Below are 18003 nucleotides of genomic sequence, written 5' to 3'. Positions count from 1 at the left end.
AATGTCAAGGGCATCTCTCTTTCCCAAGGGTTTTCATTGGAGTGCCCAGTGGGAAGCAGTATCTGTGTCCCTAGAGGCCCAGGCTGTTGGTGTATCCTCTGAACTGGGAAAGTGAAAGGTCCCAGAGTCTGGCAGGCAAGACTCAATCCTGCCCTATTTCTGTGGGCCCAGTGGATTCATATGACGGCAAAGGGATGTTATTAGGAACTGTGAGGAAGGAAGGCAGTGCCCTACATACCTCAACTCCAGGATGTTGGTGACATTCCCAGAGGGGAAGATCCTTCGAATGTAGTTGAAATCACCAACATAGAGGCTCCCATCAGAGCCGCATGCGAGGGCCACAGGGGCCAGGAGTTTGTTGCCATCAGCAAGGCCATTGCAGCTGGGGCAGGAGATGCTTCTGCGGCGTCCATTGCCCATGATGCTCCCAATGACAGGTGGCTGCTGGGACACAAACTGGTTCTCCCCATTCCCTTTGTGCAGGATGCCTGGAAGAGAGTAAGAAGAATCACCTACGGAGCACAGGAAGTAAGCATCATTTCCTCTAGCTAACCACAAAGTCCCCTTGGTTCTACAAGATGTGCTAGCTCTCTGCCTGTCATTCCCAGACTCATCTCTCAAAGCTGTGCTCACCCCCATCTGAGACACAGAGCATCCTGAATAGGTCATACTGTTTTCTTGACTTATCACAACAACTTGGTAAAAGAGATACTATTATTATGCCTATTTTAATGGATGGGGAACAGGTTAGGGTATACAGTGTTGAGTAGGAGAGCTTCAAAAAAGTCTAGATCCTTAACCATGAAGCTACACTGCCCCTCAAAGAGGTTACACAGATCATGGATTCAGTCCATATCTATATTAGAGCATCAACTCTTTATTGTACTTATTTTAGTTTTCTCTCTTTAGATTGAAGTCGTTTCAAAGTATGGAGCCTATGCCTTTTTCCCCATCCGCTCCCTGGAAACCCTATGCAGGGTCATTATGAGTCATAATAACAATCCTCAGTGCCTAGCACAGTAACTGACTAAGTAGATGTCAAAACTTAGCATTTATAGAAATGTTGTTGTTAAGTGCCTTCAAGTCGGTTCCGACCCATAGTGACCCTGTATGGGGTTTCCGAGGCTGTAAATCTTTACGGAAGCAGAAAGCCTCATCTTTCTCCTGCGGAACGGCTGGTAGTTTCGAACTGCTGGCCTTAAGGTCCACAGCCCGATTCGTAACCACTACGCTACCAGAGCTCCTTATAAGTAAGTGAAATTCACAGTCCATACTCACTAAGGGATAACCAAGAGATCTTTTTTTTTTTTAAATTTGCTATAACAGACTTATCCTAGATCTTACACGGGTCACATCAACTGCTTTAATGGCCCATAGGCCTCAGTTTCCCCACCAACAAATGAAGTGATTGACCTCGATGATTTCTAAGCTTCTTCCACGATCTTTTTTAATCTCCTGAACTACTGCCACGCCTCCTAATTGGACTCCCTGCTTTCCATCTTATCCTTCCCTGTCTTTTCTCCATACTAAATCTGATAGAGCTTTTGATTTCTATCTGCCACTAGACTCTTCGCCCAGTCTGTTACCTTTAGCTCTGTACAAGCTGTCCTTTGCCGAACAGTTATCTTTCATTTTTATGTTGAACAGTTATCTTCCTTTTTTTCTTTCTTTTAGAAGTTTGTGGTTTCTTTAGGTTTTAGGAAGTCCTCCTCTAGATCATAAATATCTTCTCTTATATTTTCTTTTATTTATAACTTTAGTGTTCTTTTTCATATTTAGACTTTTAATTACACTTTTACTTATTCTGCATACAATGTAAAGTGGAGATTAAAATTTACTTTTCTCCACACACATTAAATTTTACTTTTCTCCACACAGCCAATTTACCCATTTCCAATTTCTAGACAACCTATCCATTCTCTACTGATAAGTGATGCTACCTCTATCATACACCAAGTTCTTATTCACACATGGTACATGGCAGATATGTGTACTTGTCCAATGATATGACTCCTATCCACAATTTTCTTCTGTAGCTATAGAGTTATACCTGGGCAGGCACACTGCATGAAATCCCACAGCAATGTTATCTTACCCTACTGGTCCCTGTTACTCAACATTTGTTAAGTGTGTTAACCCTTACCTGGAACAGACTATATTCCACAGCCCTGCACACAGCTACATATGGGAGGTGGCGATGTCTGGCCAATGACATATAAATAGAAGTTGAGTACCTACTGGGAGGTTTTCTGACAATGAAAGGGACTTGCTTTTCTTCCTTTTCCTCTTTCTTGTGGCTGTAAAGTGCATGTGCAGGTTGGAATTACAGCAGTCCTCTTAGACTATGAACTTGGGGACAGAGGCCCTTCAACGAGAGTCATGAGAGGAGAAGCCTGGATCTCTACCCCGGCAGAGCTCTAAGCAGTACCACATTACAACCTGCAGGCTTTTAGATGAATGAAAAGCAAACTTTTTACTTTGTTTGTAACTGTTATTTTGGCTTTTCTAACACTCATGGCCAAATCTACTCCCAATTACTGTATTTCTGAACTCCTTGTGTTGTCCAGTGGAATCCATCTGTTCCACCATTGCAGTATTAGATATTACGGTTTTTCTCTCAAGTCTCTCTTCTTTGCTCTTATTTTCGAGACTGTCTTGTTGTTGTTCAGTGTCATCGAGTTGACCTGAATTCACAGTGACCTTGTATAGGGTTTCTAAGAAGCAGCTAGTGAATTTGAACCACCGACCTTGTGGTTCAAGTTGACCTTGCGGTCCAGTGCATTATCCCACAGTACCACACTAGGACTCCTTAGCCATTTATAAATCTTTATTCTATCATACATTTTAGAATGATTATGTCATTTTCTCCCAAATATGCTATAGTTTTTACTGGAATTTCATTGCATTTATATAGATTGTTGTTAAGTGCTGTTGTGTTGGTTCGAACCCATTGTGACCCTATATAGGGTTTCTGAGGAGCAACTGGTGAGCTTGAACTGCCAACTTTTCAGTTCAAACCGAATTTGCAACCCAGTGCATTAATCCACAGCACCACATCAGGACTCCGTAGTGGGAGATATTTGCCACTGTTACCACTGTTAGTTTTCCTGTCCCAGGACGTGGTCAGACGAGTTGTGTAAAGTGAAAGTCTGGTCTTGTGGCCTGCATGTTTTAAACCTTTCAAGGCTTGATGTTGGCTTCTAGATGAGGTGGGAAGTCTTAACACTCCTGCTCCAAGCATCAGTTGCCCAAACCTCGGACTTTGACTTTTATTATCCTCATTTTTCCACACTTTGCTCAAGCTGCAATGAACTCTCTTTCCAATTACTTTGTCTTTCAGGAATCAGAACTTTGACACATAGACTTTAATCTATTTAGACCGCTCCCCCTACTTGATGCTGTTGTTGTTAAATGCCGTCATGTCAGTTCTGACTCATTGTGACCCTGTATAGGTTTCCCAAGGAGTGGCTGGTGGGTTTGGACCACCAACCTTGTGGCTTGCAGTCCAGTGCTGATCCAACAGCACCGTACGCAGACTCCTACTTGATACACTGGGCAAATCCTATGGACTCGTAGTGACTCAGTTCGTGAGGTCTCTTCCAAGCCTGCCTTGCTTTAACCAGCATGCTGAGGGAAGTGCTCCTTTTATGTACCCCAACAGTGTCCCATGCACCCCTCTGCAAATACTCTGCTCTGTCCATGCCAAGAGGTGACACTGCCCAGTATGTGTCTGTCTCTGATCATACTGTAAGCTCTGGAAGCCTTTCATTTCTTCAGCCCTGGTGGCTGGCATGGTAACAGGCAAAGAAAGAACAGGTACCCAAGGACACCTGTTGACAGACCCTTCTGACTGACTGATCAATCACATACAGGCTTATGCAATTTGAAGTGTGCGTTTCACTTTGGTCAAGTCACAACCTGGTCTGCTCAAGGATTTCTATGAATGCACTCACCACTTTGGATGTTGAGGGCATGGTGTTTGTCCAGGCTCCATCCTCCAAGCTTGGAAGCATCGATTTCATAACCTTGTAGCACTGCAGTCCTTTTTTCCCACAGGATCAGGTCTGGACAAGACTCATACTCGTAACCCACGGAGACTGTAGGGAAGGACAGCAACAGCGCGTAGGTGAGCACATCTTCCTCTTTGACCTTGGGTTTGGCAAACAAGACTCCCCTGTTTGTCTTTTGCAGAACAGTAAAAATGGGGATTGTCTTTCTAGGTGGGAATGAGGCCTATGTTAAGTAATAACACACAGAGGCCAAGTCTTAATGTCCTTTCTTATAGTTTGTATGTTATTAATAATACTACAATGATGTACTAAATGTGTAAAAGGGCCCAGGGCAGTCATCTTTAGCATGGACAGTAGTTGATGAACACAGGATTTACTGCAGCATTCTTTATAATAGTGAAAAATTGTAAGTAATCTAAAAGTTTAAAAAAGATGTTAAGCAAACCCAAGTGTGTCCATATGAAGACTGAATATCCTGGTTATAAGACCATATGGTGACATGAAAAATTCTTATGGAATAATGCTATGTTGAAAATACTGGCTACAAATATATAATATCTCTGTTTTAAAAAATCTGTGTGAAAAAAGAAGATAAATTCAAATTGTAACAGGTGGTTACATTTGATCTAGGAATATGTATGCTTTTCCCCCTATCCTTTGTCCATTTTCCAAATTTTTATAAATTATTTAATATTTAATTCTTTTATAAAGGGAAACAATTCTAAAATAATTTATAATGAACTCACACAAAAGGAGCTCAGTTTGGGGTCCTTTTAAAGCTAGTAGTTAGTCTGAAATCTCAAACTTTAAAAATCTCCTGGCTTCTCTTGGTTTCCTGCATTAAGGCCTCCTTAGAAGGCTAGCCATGGCAGCGGCCTGGGACTGGGTGGGTTTGTGGTTGTTATTAGGTGCCTCTGAGTCACTAATGACTCAGAGCGACCTTATGCACAACAGGATGAAATACTGCCTGGTCCTGCTCTAACCTCTTAATTGTTGCCATGCTTGAGCCCATTGCCGCTGCCAGTAGTAACTGACCTACAGAAAGAGCACCCAAGACAGGAAGGACAGTACTTCAAAGTGTCTTTTGTGCAGGCAGTGTATTTCAGTGAGTAATATTCTACCACATTTTCAAGACAAGACACATTTCTTTTAAGTGCCATAAAAGAGTGCTAACTATCTATGGCAGAATGTGAATGTGGCTAGAAAATGTTCTTGTGATCCTAAGACCTTTTAGCAGCCCGTACGTCTTCTCTGTTTATATGTGATCTCAGGAGAGTGAGTCTCAGACCTTGAGGTCTCACTGTGGAGGCACTTCCCTTTTTAACTCATTGGTGGTGGTGGTGGTGGTGGTGGTGGTGTGCCATGGAGTCGGTTCTGACTCACAGCGACCCTGTATTGGGTTTCCGAGGCTGTAAATCTTTACAGGAGCAGAAAGCTTCATGTTTCTCCTGAGATGTAGTGGGTAGACCCAAACTGCTGACCTTGCGGTTAGCAGTCCAATTTGTAACTCACTACACTGCCAGAGCTCCATTTTTGAAAAATTCATTAGTGGTCATAAATGTGCACATTTCATCTGAAGAGGTTGAAGACGATGGAGTGATTTGCTCTACAGAATGAAATGTGGGCAGTGAGGAGATGGCATCTTTGCTACAAAGAGACCTTGTTGGGTACAGTGAGGATGCAAACACATAGGGAAGATCTGGTGTAAATCCGGTGATGTTTCTTCCTAACTGGGTATCCCTGGGAAGTCACCTCACCTCTCTGGGCCTCAGTCTTCTCATGTATAACGTGGGGATAACAACTCCAGGCTCTCAGTGAAGTTGTGAGGATTAATTTAGATAAGATACTGGGAAGAAAGTGATTTAGAGCAGGTCTTTAGTTGGCATTCTGGTTTTCTTACATTTTCTTTGAATACAACATTATTCCCCCCCCCCCCCCCCCCCCCCGCCACAAGCTTTCTCACTTTGCCTTTGGCTGAATCTAGAAAGGGCATAAAATTGGAATAGGGTTCAAGATGGGAAGGAATTTTCTGGGATGTTGTTCTTCAGTGCTTGGAAGATTACTTCTGTATGGGTGAGTTTAGCTCTGAATTCTTGGCTGGGTCCCAAGCAGGCCCAATCCTGAGGCTGAATGAGCACATCCAGTCCCGGAAGATAAAGGTCTAAGTGAGGCTGGGGCTTCTAGTAAGGCTACCTTTTACCCCATTTTAAAGAAAGAACAGCAATGACAACAACAAAAGCACAAACTCACAGGTTGGAAGTGAGGTAAAAAGGCCAAAAAGCTTTGCTGATGAAAGGAAGAATTGTGATCCCAACACTCAATAAAACTGAAGCAGCCCAGAAGCCTTATGCATGATGACTACAGTAAGCAGAGCACAGGGCAATGCTGATAGGCTTCTCTCTGTAGCACTTGGTCTTTTCTAGTCTAACACATACCACCACATTGCTTTTCAGGGACCACTTGGGTTATGTACCTTTTTCTAAAATTGAGGTAAACATCACACACCACCAAACTAACATATTAAACTGCACAATTCACTACTGGTTACTGTATTCACAATGTTGTACAACCATCTTATCTATCAAGTTCCAAAATATTGGCATCACCCTGAAAGGAAATCCCAAGCCCACTAAGCAGTCAGTATCCATTCCCACCCTCCACCCTCAGTCCCGGGCAACCATTAATCTGCTTTCTCTCTCCGTGGATATGTTTGGGATCTCTCACACAAGTGGAATCATGTAACACATGACATTGTATGTCTGGGCTTCTTTTACTTAGCATGCTTTCAAGTTCACTCATGTTGTAGCCTGGATCAGGACTTCATTTCTTTTTATGGCTGAAAAATATTCCATTGTGTGAATAGGCACATTTTGTTCATCTGCTGATTGGCATAGTGTTGTTTCCACCTTTTATCTATTGTGAGTACTGGGCTGTGAACATTCATGTGAAAGTTTTTGCTTGAAAAACTTACAACATTTTTTTATGTGCCATAAAAGAGTGCTAACTATCTAACATTCAGCTCTCAGAATAAATGGCTTTACATCTTGAATGCTTCTAAAGGCCAACTAAGGCTTACTTACTTTTGATCTGAGAAGAAGATGGAAAGTGGAGGGAACTAAGGAGCCCCTCCCCCACCAATAACCAAGTGTTTTCTCTCAGAGGATGACACTGAGTTTTGAGTCTGGGTCACTTACCGAAGGCTTCTGAGAGCCCAAACACCTTCTGGTTGTAGACGTCTGTCTTGTCCCAAATGAAATAATAGGACAGGTCTGGGGCGGCTGCAAACCACTTTCTGAAGAGGCGACCCTCAACCGCCACCATGAGGTGGACCTTCATGAGGTTGAAGGGGATGGTAGGGTGGGTGAGGCTGATCCTCAGGACAGATTTGTAGCCAGGGGTACGAGTGCTCAGGTAGCTCAGTCTCATCTTGCAGCCAGAGATAGTGATTTCCTCCTGTAAAGCCTAGAAAGCATGGACAGATGACAGCAAATGAGTCATTCCATCCCCAATGGCCACAACACCGTGGTCTCGGTGTGTTCAGGAAGCAAAAGGAGGAAGCAGAGAGAGATGAAAAGCCGAGAGAGGAACCAGTCTTGTTTAAGAAGGTATGCACAGCAGTCTCAGAAAACAATTCTTTCCCCATCACCCCCAATACCACTGATTTCGTGTTAGGAGCCTGGATGGCAAAAAGCTTAACCATTCGGCTGCTAAATGAAAGGCTAGTGGTTCAAACCTAAGCAGCTACTCCATGGGAAAATTACCTGGAAATTTGTTTTTATGAACACTACAGTCAAGAAAGCCCTGAGGCAGTTCTATACTACCACATGGAGTTGCTGAGTTGAAACTGACTTGTTGGTATCCAACAACTACAACAACATTATATGTTAGACAATTTCTATCTGTGAACTTAAAAAGGAAAAGAGGAAGAGGGAGGTGCAGATGTGAAGAAAAAGTAGAGGAAAAGGAAAAATGAGAATGGAGAAAAAGAAAAAAAAGAAGAAAAAGAGTTAGATTTGGCTATCAAGTCAAAGTCTCATTTTCCTCAGCTCTGTACAGCAGAGATGACAACACGTCTCATTCCATTATTAAGAACACATAGGAAATTGTATATAAACGATTTGCCATACTGTAGCCTCTTGGCATTGTAGGAGAAAACACTGGACCACAAGGTCAGATTGAACTACAGGGTTGATGGTTCAAACTCACCAGCCACTCCTCAGAAACCCTATACAGGGGCGCTATGAGTTGAAACCGCCTCAAAGGAACGTAACCTCATGTAGCCTCTGAGCCTCAGCATCCTCACTGAATTGCTGTGAGGTCTGAGTGTTATTAGGTGTTGCTGAGTTGATTTTCCACTTATAGTGACCCCACGTGGCATGAGTAAAACTACCCTTGAGGGTTTCCTAGGCTGTAATTTTCACAGGAGCGGATCATCAAGATGGTCTCCCCTGGAGCAGCTGGGCAGGCTCGAACAACCAATCTATTAGCAGCCACCCTCTTACCCTTTGCACCACCAGGGCTCCTTGTGAGGATGAAATAAGACCACAGATGTGAAGAATCTAGCACATTAATATAGTAAAACAAGGCCCTAAGTGGTGGTGAGGGGGCTAATGGTGGGTGGTGCTGGAAGTACTGGGGACAGGGAAGGTTTTTTAGCTGAGACTAATGTGGACATGCGGGATCAGCACTGGACTGCAAATCACAGGTCAGCAGTTCAAATCCACCAGCTGCTTCTTGGAAACCCTATACAGAGTTGATTATGAGTCTGAACTGACTTGCCGGCAAGTAACACTGTGGGCATTACGCAAGAAGAATTTTCCCTGTCTTAAAACTTTCCTAAAAATTTGTTTCAAGTGGATTTCCTTTTCAGGAAAGTAACAGAGCCTATGAGCTGTTGACAAAACATGTAATTATGCAGAGTTGTGAGCACAGTCTGCCAAGGCCCTGGAGCTAAAGGCCCCAGCTCAACCACAGAAAGATGTGGAGATGACTGTGTGGTGTTTCTGTGCACACTAATACCCTGCCCCAGTAGCATGTGAGATGAACAGCATGGTGGAGAAAGGCAGCTCTTTGCCTCCTGGGTCCAATAGGCTCATTTCCAAGATGGAAATTCTAAATGAAAGCCAGGCTACTCAGGCACATGGCAAAAGCAGAGAAATTTTATCAGCTTGATGCTCTGGGCTCTGATTCAAGAAGAGAATGTTAAATCAATGGAAGGCTAACAAATCCATTCAGTAGACAGTGATGATTTTCCCCTTGTGTTCACAGAGGAACAAGGCCTACCTATTTCAGAGATGTGTGTGAATCCCACTTCCACCTGTATGTCACTCTTCCGAACACAGGACATTTGAGGAATGGGTTTAAAGATAAAGCAATTTTTCTAAGTTACAGTTTGCAAGTTCCAGGCCAAGCAGGGCTCTATGCCCTGGTGAATCACAGGCTGGGTTGACATGCCATCTGGACACTTTCATGTTTACCTTTGTAATGGACCCTTTGAAATTTACATCCCCCAGTGCTTGCAAAGGCTAAGCAATGCGAGAACTGGGAACAGCCAAGATTTTGTTTTTATGTATTTCTTGAATCTGATAATAAGCAAGTCTATGACCCAACTGGACTTGTCGCCACCCACCCTGGTGAGTACTATCAAGGGGATGGGACCTTTAGCCTCATTTGTTCCAAAGTCCCTACTCCTGGACAAATATGTCTAGCTGGAGCTGAGCAACAAATTGCTTCTCTCCGGCAAGTTCTGTCTCCACTGACAAGTATTTCATAAGAAAGGTCAGCCTGGTAGTTGAGACAAGAGAGAAGCTCTGAATCTCTGAAAAGGAGCAAGGTTTCAACATGTGAGTGCAAGGAGAATTTCAAAATGGTTGTATTTTGTTCTTGTGGGCTGTCGTCTGAAGCAACTCAACAGGGTACACATGAGAAATGTGTTTGCTTAGCCAGGCGTGAAATATACACACATAAATGTATAAACGCCCTGCTCCACTGACTCTGGCAATCCATTAACATGCATATCACCAGAGTTCTCATTAGGCAGGGGGATGACGGGGCTTCTGGTTGGGTGTCTGCACTGACAGCTCTCCACTTCCCCAGGCCTTCATTTCTGCTATTAGAAATAGGGCTGGGGATGGGGGAAGAAGCACAACCCAGCAGATCTTTGTTAGGCAAAGTGTCTAGCTTGATTTCTATTGGATTCAAATGTATCTTTTCCAATTACTTCCCTTTAATGACAATTAAGTAAAGCATTGTGAGTATAGATTTGCATCAAAGCAATCCTTAATTGGTATGACGGCAGCATATGTAATCTTACTAATAATAGTTAAAATTTATTGAGCACTTATTATGTGCGCCAGACATTGTACTAAGCACCTCATGCTCATATAAATTTTCTCACTTCATCTTTATTATAATGCTCACTATTTGGGGCACTCTTGGTAGGATCTGTAACAATAATGAAATATGTCCTAAGTGCACATTGTTCTTATTGGTTGCTGTGGGGTAGATTCTGACTCGTGGTCACTCCACATGTGTAGAGTCGAACTGCTGCTGGGGGCTTTCAAAGCAGTGACTTTTCAGAAGATTACCAGGCCTGTCTTCTGAAGAGTGATGGGTGGGTTTAGACCACTAACCTTTCAGTGAGTAGTCACATGCTTAATGTCTGCTTTACCCACAGACTCCTGAAACCTACCATAATAAATACTTCTAACAGAAGTCATGAGAAAGAAGAGACACAAATAGTTGGAGAAAGGAAAGTGGAAGTGAATTGGATGGCAGAGTGCAGAGGGAATTTATTATGTACCAGGCAGTTTTCTGGTGTGTGTGTGTGAGGGACAACCTTCCTATCCTGATACCATGGCTGCTGTGGGGTTTGGCAAGTGGCCTCTGTGGTGGAATGACAGGGTCTGACCAGGATTCTACAGAGATGCTTTTTCTCTTTCACCCATCTCTCAGATCAACAGCCATCCCCCCAATGAAATGAAAACAGACAAATGCAATCAAAACAGCTGAATACCTGGATTTCTGGAACAATGGGACCTTTCTCCACACAGGAGCTGGCAAAGGATGTCAACGGGGATGGGGAAACGACAGGGTTGGGGCGGGCGAAGTTGCTCAGGTCACAGCTGGGAATCTCATTCTCCTCGTGTCTCATGATGATGGTTTCCATGACAAAGAAGCGGTCCCATGGCAGCCACAGCGTGTGCTCCTGTGTGATGAATGGTGCCCGCTCGAAGCGCAGGATGATGGAGATGCCGCCATTGGTGACCAAGTCAAAGCTGTTTGGGAGGAGAGAATGAAGAGGAGAAGACAGAGAAAGGAGAGACATTTACAGCAAAGCATCTGAGGGCTTGTTGAGGGAGACTTAAAAACTTAAGTAAACTGCAGCCACAAACAATGACTGAGATGACAGAAAGCACTTATCGTAAAATGATTCACCTTAGAGAATGTGCTGAAACCAAATTAATAACCGCTGCTATGGTGAGCTATTTATCAGCAGAGAAATCCTCTGATTCCTACTACAGAGCCTCCTCACTAAGTTAGAACTGAAGCACAGCAAACAGGCAGCCAAACAAAATAGAAGGAGTCTGACCCATGTTAGGAAGCTTAGCCAAGTTTTAGCTTTGCCTTGAAATACTGCTTGATCTTGGGTAAGTCACTTAACCTCTGTGATCCTCAATTTTTTCATCTTTAAAATGCAGAGGTTCAAATGAATTCTTAAGTCACTAACAGTCTATAACTCCATAGCAATTTTATGATTAAATTCTGATTATGATACAAAGTCCTTTGGGTTTCTATGATAGGTGGTGCTGCAGGTTAACATGCAGGAAGTCAAAGTTGGTTTGGACTGCAAGATCGGTGATTTAAGCTCACCAGATGCTTCTTGGAAACCCTCTATATAGGATGGCCAAGTCAACAAATGGCTCAAAGGCACTTAACAACAACTAGCAATTTAGAGATGGGCAAAATTATAGTGGCTCAGAAGGGAAAGGGGAACCAGATACTATGAGTCCCACCCCTAGCAGACAGGAGATCTGTGACAACGTTCAAGAGTTAGTCATCCAGTCATTTCTCCTCATCCTCTGATGGGGGGAGGATGGTCTTCTGAACAGCCACCTGCCTTCCTCCCAAGTCCTCTTCTCCATCTCAGACACCACACCAAATCGGTCAGCTCTGGGATGGGGTCTTGAGGTCCTACCTCATCCTAGATGACACACTATGGGGCCTCTCTTGTCAAAGGTGAGTTTCAGGCTTGCAGGGATTGTACAGGCAGAGGCTTCTTGGTCTCACCTTAAAATATCTTTGTGCCCCAACAGGACCCAGGCAGCTCTGCTATTGGTTCTGGTATCCTAACTGCTATTACCTGTAGGCAAGTCTAGCAACACACTTGCCCATCCAATTCTCTGAAGGAACTTAAGTCTGTGTTTATACACCCCAATATTCACACTACCCAGCCCCACAGTGAGTCAGATCTGCAGGTTCCACAGCCAGAAAAGCTCAAGTTATAGAGAAGGAGAAAAGATGTCAACATGTAAACCAAGGTATGCCCACAATCCTGTGAGAGTATTTGACTACTACTGAAGGGTACAACAAGGACTCAGACCAGAATTCTGCATTCTCTCGGCACCTCTCACCCCCGCCAAATGTAGCAGTCATCTGATATAATTCCCGCCTTCAATTTGATGCTTTAGTCCCTTCTACAGAATCACCACCAAGTAGCCATTCAGTTCCTACTTAGAAACCTCCAGTCGCTCGCCAACTAGCAGTAGTTTTTGGAGATCCTGATGTAGGTTCTCACCTTTATCCCTCATAAATCCATCTTGTGGGATTAACTTGCTTCAGTGTGCTCTTCCCTCTTCTAGAAAAGCTGCAAGGATTTTGCACTAACCTTTCCTGTTGAATCAGGCCAAATTCTGATTCTCCAAAATGGCACCCCCCAGATTCGAGTTCCCAAGCACCGAAGTCTGGCTTTTCTCTCCTGTCCTTGGAAGACCCTCTTCACCTGCCTTGTCTGCTCCCACCTCAGTCCAATGAGGAATGCTTTAGTCAAGGGAGAGGCAGGGCCCACCTTTCTTTAATCATTACTTATGATTAAAGCTGTTTGTTTTGAATCAAGAGTTGAGGTTTTGGCTTTCCAGGAGAATCTCTATGGTTTGGGAGAAACATGCAGAGAACAAGTTTTCTGCCACAGAACCGAAGAGCATCAGTGTTCTGACAGATTGTTTTTTGAGTGAACATTTGATAGAACGGCCACACAGAATTTTGGCCTGCTTTATGGGCTCCTTTGTGAGAGGCTGAGTGGGGGAAAGGGACACAAAAATGAAGACAGTCTCAAGGCTGTGAACAAGCTGGGGACAGCTGGTCTTGCCAAGAACTGGGGTTTAACAAGTTAGAGCTCAGCCTGCTCATCCAGAGGGGAAAGCCTTGTGTGGCTACAGATGTGAATCTGATCTCACGGGGGAGGCCTGGTCCTCAGGTGAAGCCCAAAGAGTTAGGCCCAGTCTGAGCACTGCTCCTTACTCCATAGGTGAGTTACTTCACTTCTCTGAGCTTCTGTTTCGTCATCTGAAAAAATGACTCTAATCCCTTGGCAAGGTTATTAATTAGATAGATGGGGGGGGAAAAGCAAAATGCCCCACATGTTCCCTGGGCAGCATGCTCTGTATAATCCCAGTTTTGAATTCAACCAAGTCTGAACTGCTTTTCTTGTCTGCTGGTCTTTTAATTTCTCTTCATGACGTCTCTTTTCCATCTTTGTAACGATCTCTTTGGCTCACTTCTCTGCTACTGTTTTCTGTTTATAAGCTCGTTAAGACTTGAGAACTGGTATTTCAGAGCACGTGCATGTGTGTGTGAGTGTGTGTGTGTGAGAGAGAGAGACAGAGAGCGAGAGAGAGAGAGAGAGACAGGGTGGGAAGGGGTACAGGATATTAGATGAGAAATACAAAGATGAGTTAGATAAAATCTTAACAGATGAGTTAGATAAAATCCTTGATGGAAATGTCACCATACTTTAAAATCTTCTAAGACATTTGTGTGTGTGTGTGTGTGTGTGTGTGTGTGTTTGACTCAGCTAGTTGCATATAATGTTGCAGTTCAGCCTTACAGATTCTCCTGGAGTATGTGAGGTAAGAAAAAAAGTGAGTGAGGAGAGATGGAAAGAGACGTGGGCAAGATACTACCCATCCACATAGAATAGAGGGATCTTCAAACGCTAAGAGAACAAGTATTACTCTTTCTCAAATGTTAAGATGTGTCTAATTGGGAAGAAAATTTAAGCCCCATAATGCATTGGGGGCAAGAATGGTTCTGAAATTCAAGCTCTAACTTGAAGCAATTCTGGCAAAAAAACCACACCAAAATAAAACAAAATCCACTGCCACTGAATTAATTACAACTTACTGTAACCAGGTATAAGGTTTTTGAGGCTGTATATCTTTACAGACGCAGATAGTCTCATCTTTCTCCTGAGGAGTGGCTGGTGGGTTTGAACTGCCAACCTTGAGGTTTAGAGTCCAGGGCTTATCCTACAGTGCCACCAGGGCTCCTTGAAATTCTGGTTACTGTGACATAACTTAGGAAACCGACGTAGGAAACATGGTTGATACACGTACCTCCTAGGATTTCCCATGCTCTTGAGGAGCGGCAGACGCTGCAGAGGTAACACAAATGGGAGAAATCAAAGTCTAGATGTTCCGAACATAAACTTTTCCTGGAGACACCAAGGTTAGGCCAGACTCTGGTATGTCTTATGGATTCACCCTAATCAAGCTAAGCAGGGCATAAGAACTGATGGTTTGCCATCTCATATGAGTGGCTGGTAAGTTTCATGGCCAAAAGAGCTCTTTTGAGCTGACTGTTTTGCAGCAAGAAATAATGTAGTCAGAATACCTGTTGCTTATGATGCTTACATCTGTGTTTCCATAAAGCAGGCAGCCCAGGACTTGAAGGTAGAAAAGAAAGTGCATAATGAAGCTGAGTCCTTTATGCTGCAGTGAAAGTCTGCCCTGAGGGGCCTTGGGGAGGAATGGACTGGCCACCAGCCTCTTCCAAGTGGGCCCTTTCCATTCACATAGAGTAAAACGAGGGGAGAGGGGAGGGGCTCCCCATGCCAAACTTGCCAACCCTGTCAAAGAGGCACACATGTCTAACAGACACATGATCTTCCACTTCATTATCACCTCGGCCGGGCCATGTTCACATCTGATATTAGATTAAAGAGGTGCTAAAATCAATCTGCCTGGAGCATAATTTCCCACACGGAGTGAAAACCAACCTTATGGGCCCACACTTGGCCAGATGGACCGCCATCACCCGATTTTATTAAAAATAGAGGACTTGTCACCACTCACAGGCTAAATATTCCACCATCTTTGTCCCCTTTTCTCCAAAGTGGTGTTGTTGCCTGTACTGCAACATCACGTTCTCATCATTGAATAATTTGTCACTTTAATAAACAGCTAGTATTTATTCGATATGTAAAATGTGCCAGACACTAGAAATAATCAGAGTGGGGCAGGGCACTAAGAGTTATTAAACACCTCCTACATGAAGGTGAAGTCCAGGTGTGGCACTGTAGAATAAGCACTGGATGGTTAGCTGCAAGGTCAGTGGTTTAAACCCAACAGCTGTTCCTTGGAAACCCTACACAGGGTCGCTATGAGTTGCAACCTACTCAATGGCATTTAACAACAGCCACAACATGTGAAATTGCTTCTCTAGCCATCATTATCATCCAGCGTTCACAACCAATTGCAAGAAAAAGACTATAAAGACCATTTAGCAGATGAATCAATTGAAGCTGAGCAAGGTGAGATTTGTTCCAGGATACATGGATAGCAAACAGAGGCACTGGGGTTATTAAGGAAGCTTGATTTCCTACTATGATAGTTCTCTGAGGACTTTAAACATCAAAATCTGTCCAATAGCAGACTGATAGTCACTTTCATAGATCTATGTGTTTGCAGGATGGACGGTGCACAACAGGGATGGCTCAGATGTCTGGAACAGTCTGGTCTACAGAAAGTGGTCCATGTGATTGTACTTCAGGTCACAGTCATGGGGCAGGATAATATGTTAATATGGTACCCTATAGTTACTCTACGCACCAAGTCAGATAAAAGTTCATATGGCTAGTGAACTGCAGAGCTGAACATTTGAATTCAAGTCCTTGGGATCCAAGACCCATCCTTTTAATATGCAGTGACTCCAGCAGCAAGGCCATGAAAGCAGGGAGACCAGGAGAGCAGTCTTCACTCTCTGATCCATAGAAGGTCTCCTACCTGCCATCTTGCCGGCTGATGGTGTACCCAAAGAGAGGGTTATTGACGAAACTGATGTTCACACCAACCAGTGGGGTCCCATCTGATGTCATCACTTGACCACGAATGACACATGCGTGCCTGTGGAAAGAGAAGAGAGAATAACATGAGCTACCTTTCATGCTCAGAGACTGCCTGCCAGGGAACCTCCTGAGATCAGAAGACAGAAGGCAGGTCATGCAGACGTATCTTAAATCCACTCACTCAAGACAAGCGATAACTTTTTTACATATTCCTCAAATTAAGGGATCAACAGTCCCTTAAGAGAACTACTGTTAGGATATGTTTTCATGTATCTCACTCCTGGTTATTTTTGAAGGAGGTAATGCTAATCCCAGAATGCAGTCCAGTGTGGTTACGTGTGTGGATATTGGAGTCTGGGTTCTGTTGCAGCTCTGCCTTTTATGAATGTGTACTTGGAGCATCTGTGTTTTCATCCTGGTGCAGAATAAGCTCTATAAGTGGCAGCCGTTATTATTGATGGCACTTAATAACAGTTTCACTGAAGTGAATCCACAAGGAAATGAACGAGGTACAGGGGACTTCCTCTCATTGGACATTAGAGGCAGGAGAAGGGCAGAGGAGTGGGTTTAGGAATGTGCCACCTCTCCCAATATCCTCCAACTCCATATTCTCCCTGTTGCTTTCTCTTCATATTCTGGAAAACAAACCATTTTTCCCAAACTTGCTTAAAGTCTCGGTGCCTGTGCAATGTTCTTCCATCTGCCTAGAATGCCATTCTTCCAGCCCTCTCCTAACATTCTCATTCTTTAAGACCCAAATGCAAATGAGGCCTCTTCCTTGAAGCTTTTCTTGATGCCTCGGATCAGAACTAATCACTCTGTCCCCCCAACAACCAAACGCCACAACACCCTGTCACATGCTTTTCTTATCCACTAGATTGTGAGTTTTTTGAGACAAAGGTCAATTGTTTTCTTCTCTCCACAGTTTGTAGACTAGACCCAACAAGTCTGTTCATGCTGGATTGAACAAATAAGTAAGGGCATTTAGAGATCATCTACAATGATGTTTTCAAATATTTCATAAATGGAATCCTTTTAGCAGATGGCATTTTATAAGAACTTTGAGATGGATATGTTATCAGGAGTAATCAGTCTTTGCAGAAGGATATCATGCTTGGAAAAGTAGAGGGTCAACAGAAAAGAAGACGCTTAATGGGACAGATGGCCACAGTGGTTACAACAATGGACTCTAACACAGGAACAGTTGTCAGGATGGTGCAAGATCAAGTAATTTTATTTCTATTGTACACAGGGGCACTATGTGTAGGAACTGACTCAATAGCATCTAAAAATAACAACAAGAAGATAGGAAAACCCCCCAAAAAACAAGAAACAAAAACAAGATAAAGTAGAGGTGAGAACTCCTTCTCCCCTTGAGGTGATTCTGAAGGTAACTCTGGAGAATCGTAGTCTCTGGAGAAACCAGTTGGAAAATCACCAAGTTAGTAGAACCTTCTCATTTTTTGAAGAGGAAATGCAGAGAGGTTACCTTATTTACCTGAAGTCATATGTGGCTGAACCAGACCTGCAATGTGGTCTCACAACTCTGGTTGCAATGCTCTTGATGACTCTTAGTTCACCACTGGCAGTGAGTCAACATGAAGAAGCTCAGGGGTATAAAATCCTAAGGGATTGCGAGACTGGGGAGAA

The 18003-nt window shown here is 43.6% G+C and overlaps 1 protein-coding gene across 1 annotated transcript in view; it reads right to left on the bottom strand.

Moving 5' to 3' along the window:
- Positions 1-18003, bottom strand: part of TENM4 (teneurin transmembrane protein 4) — a 543700-nt gene that overhangs the window by 76577 nt on the left and 449120 nt on the right. Inside the window, exons 16-20 of the mRNA XM_006864983.1 lie at positions 16292-16411; positions 11026-11287; positions 7205-7472; positions 3954-4097; positions 239-488 (exon numbers count right to left, since the gene is read on the bottom strand). Coding sequence (XP_006865045.1) covers positions 239-488; positions 3954-4097; positions 7205-7472; positions 11026-11287; positions 16292-16411 — 1044 coding nt within the window. The remainder of the gene's footprint in view (positions 1-238; positions 489-3953; positions 4098-7204; positions 7473-11025; positions 11288-16291; positions 16412-18003) is intronic.

The sequence above is a fragment of the Chrysochloris asiatica genome, unplaced genomic scaffold, assembly GCF_000296735.1.
Source record: "Chrysochloris asiatica unplaced genomic scaffold, ChrAsi1.0 scaffold00074, whole genome shotgun sequence".
NCBI classification, from domain to species: Eukaryota; Metazoa; Chordata; class Mammalia; order Afrosoricida; family Chrysochloridae; genus Chrysochloris; species Chrysochloris asiatica.
This window is presented reverse-complemented; position numbering and strand designations above follow the sequence as displayed.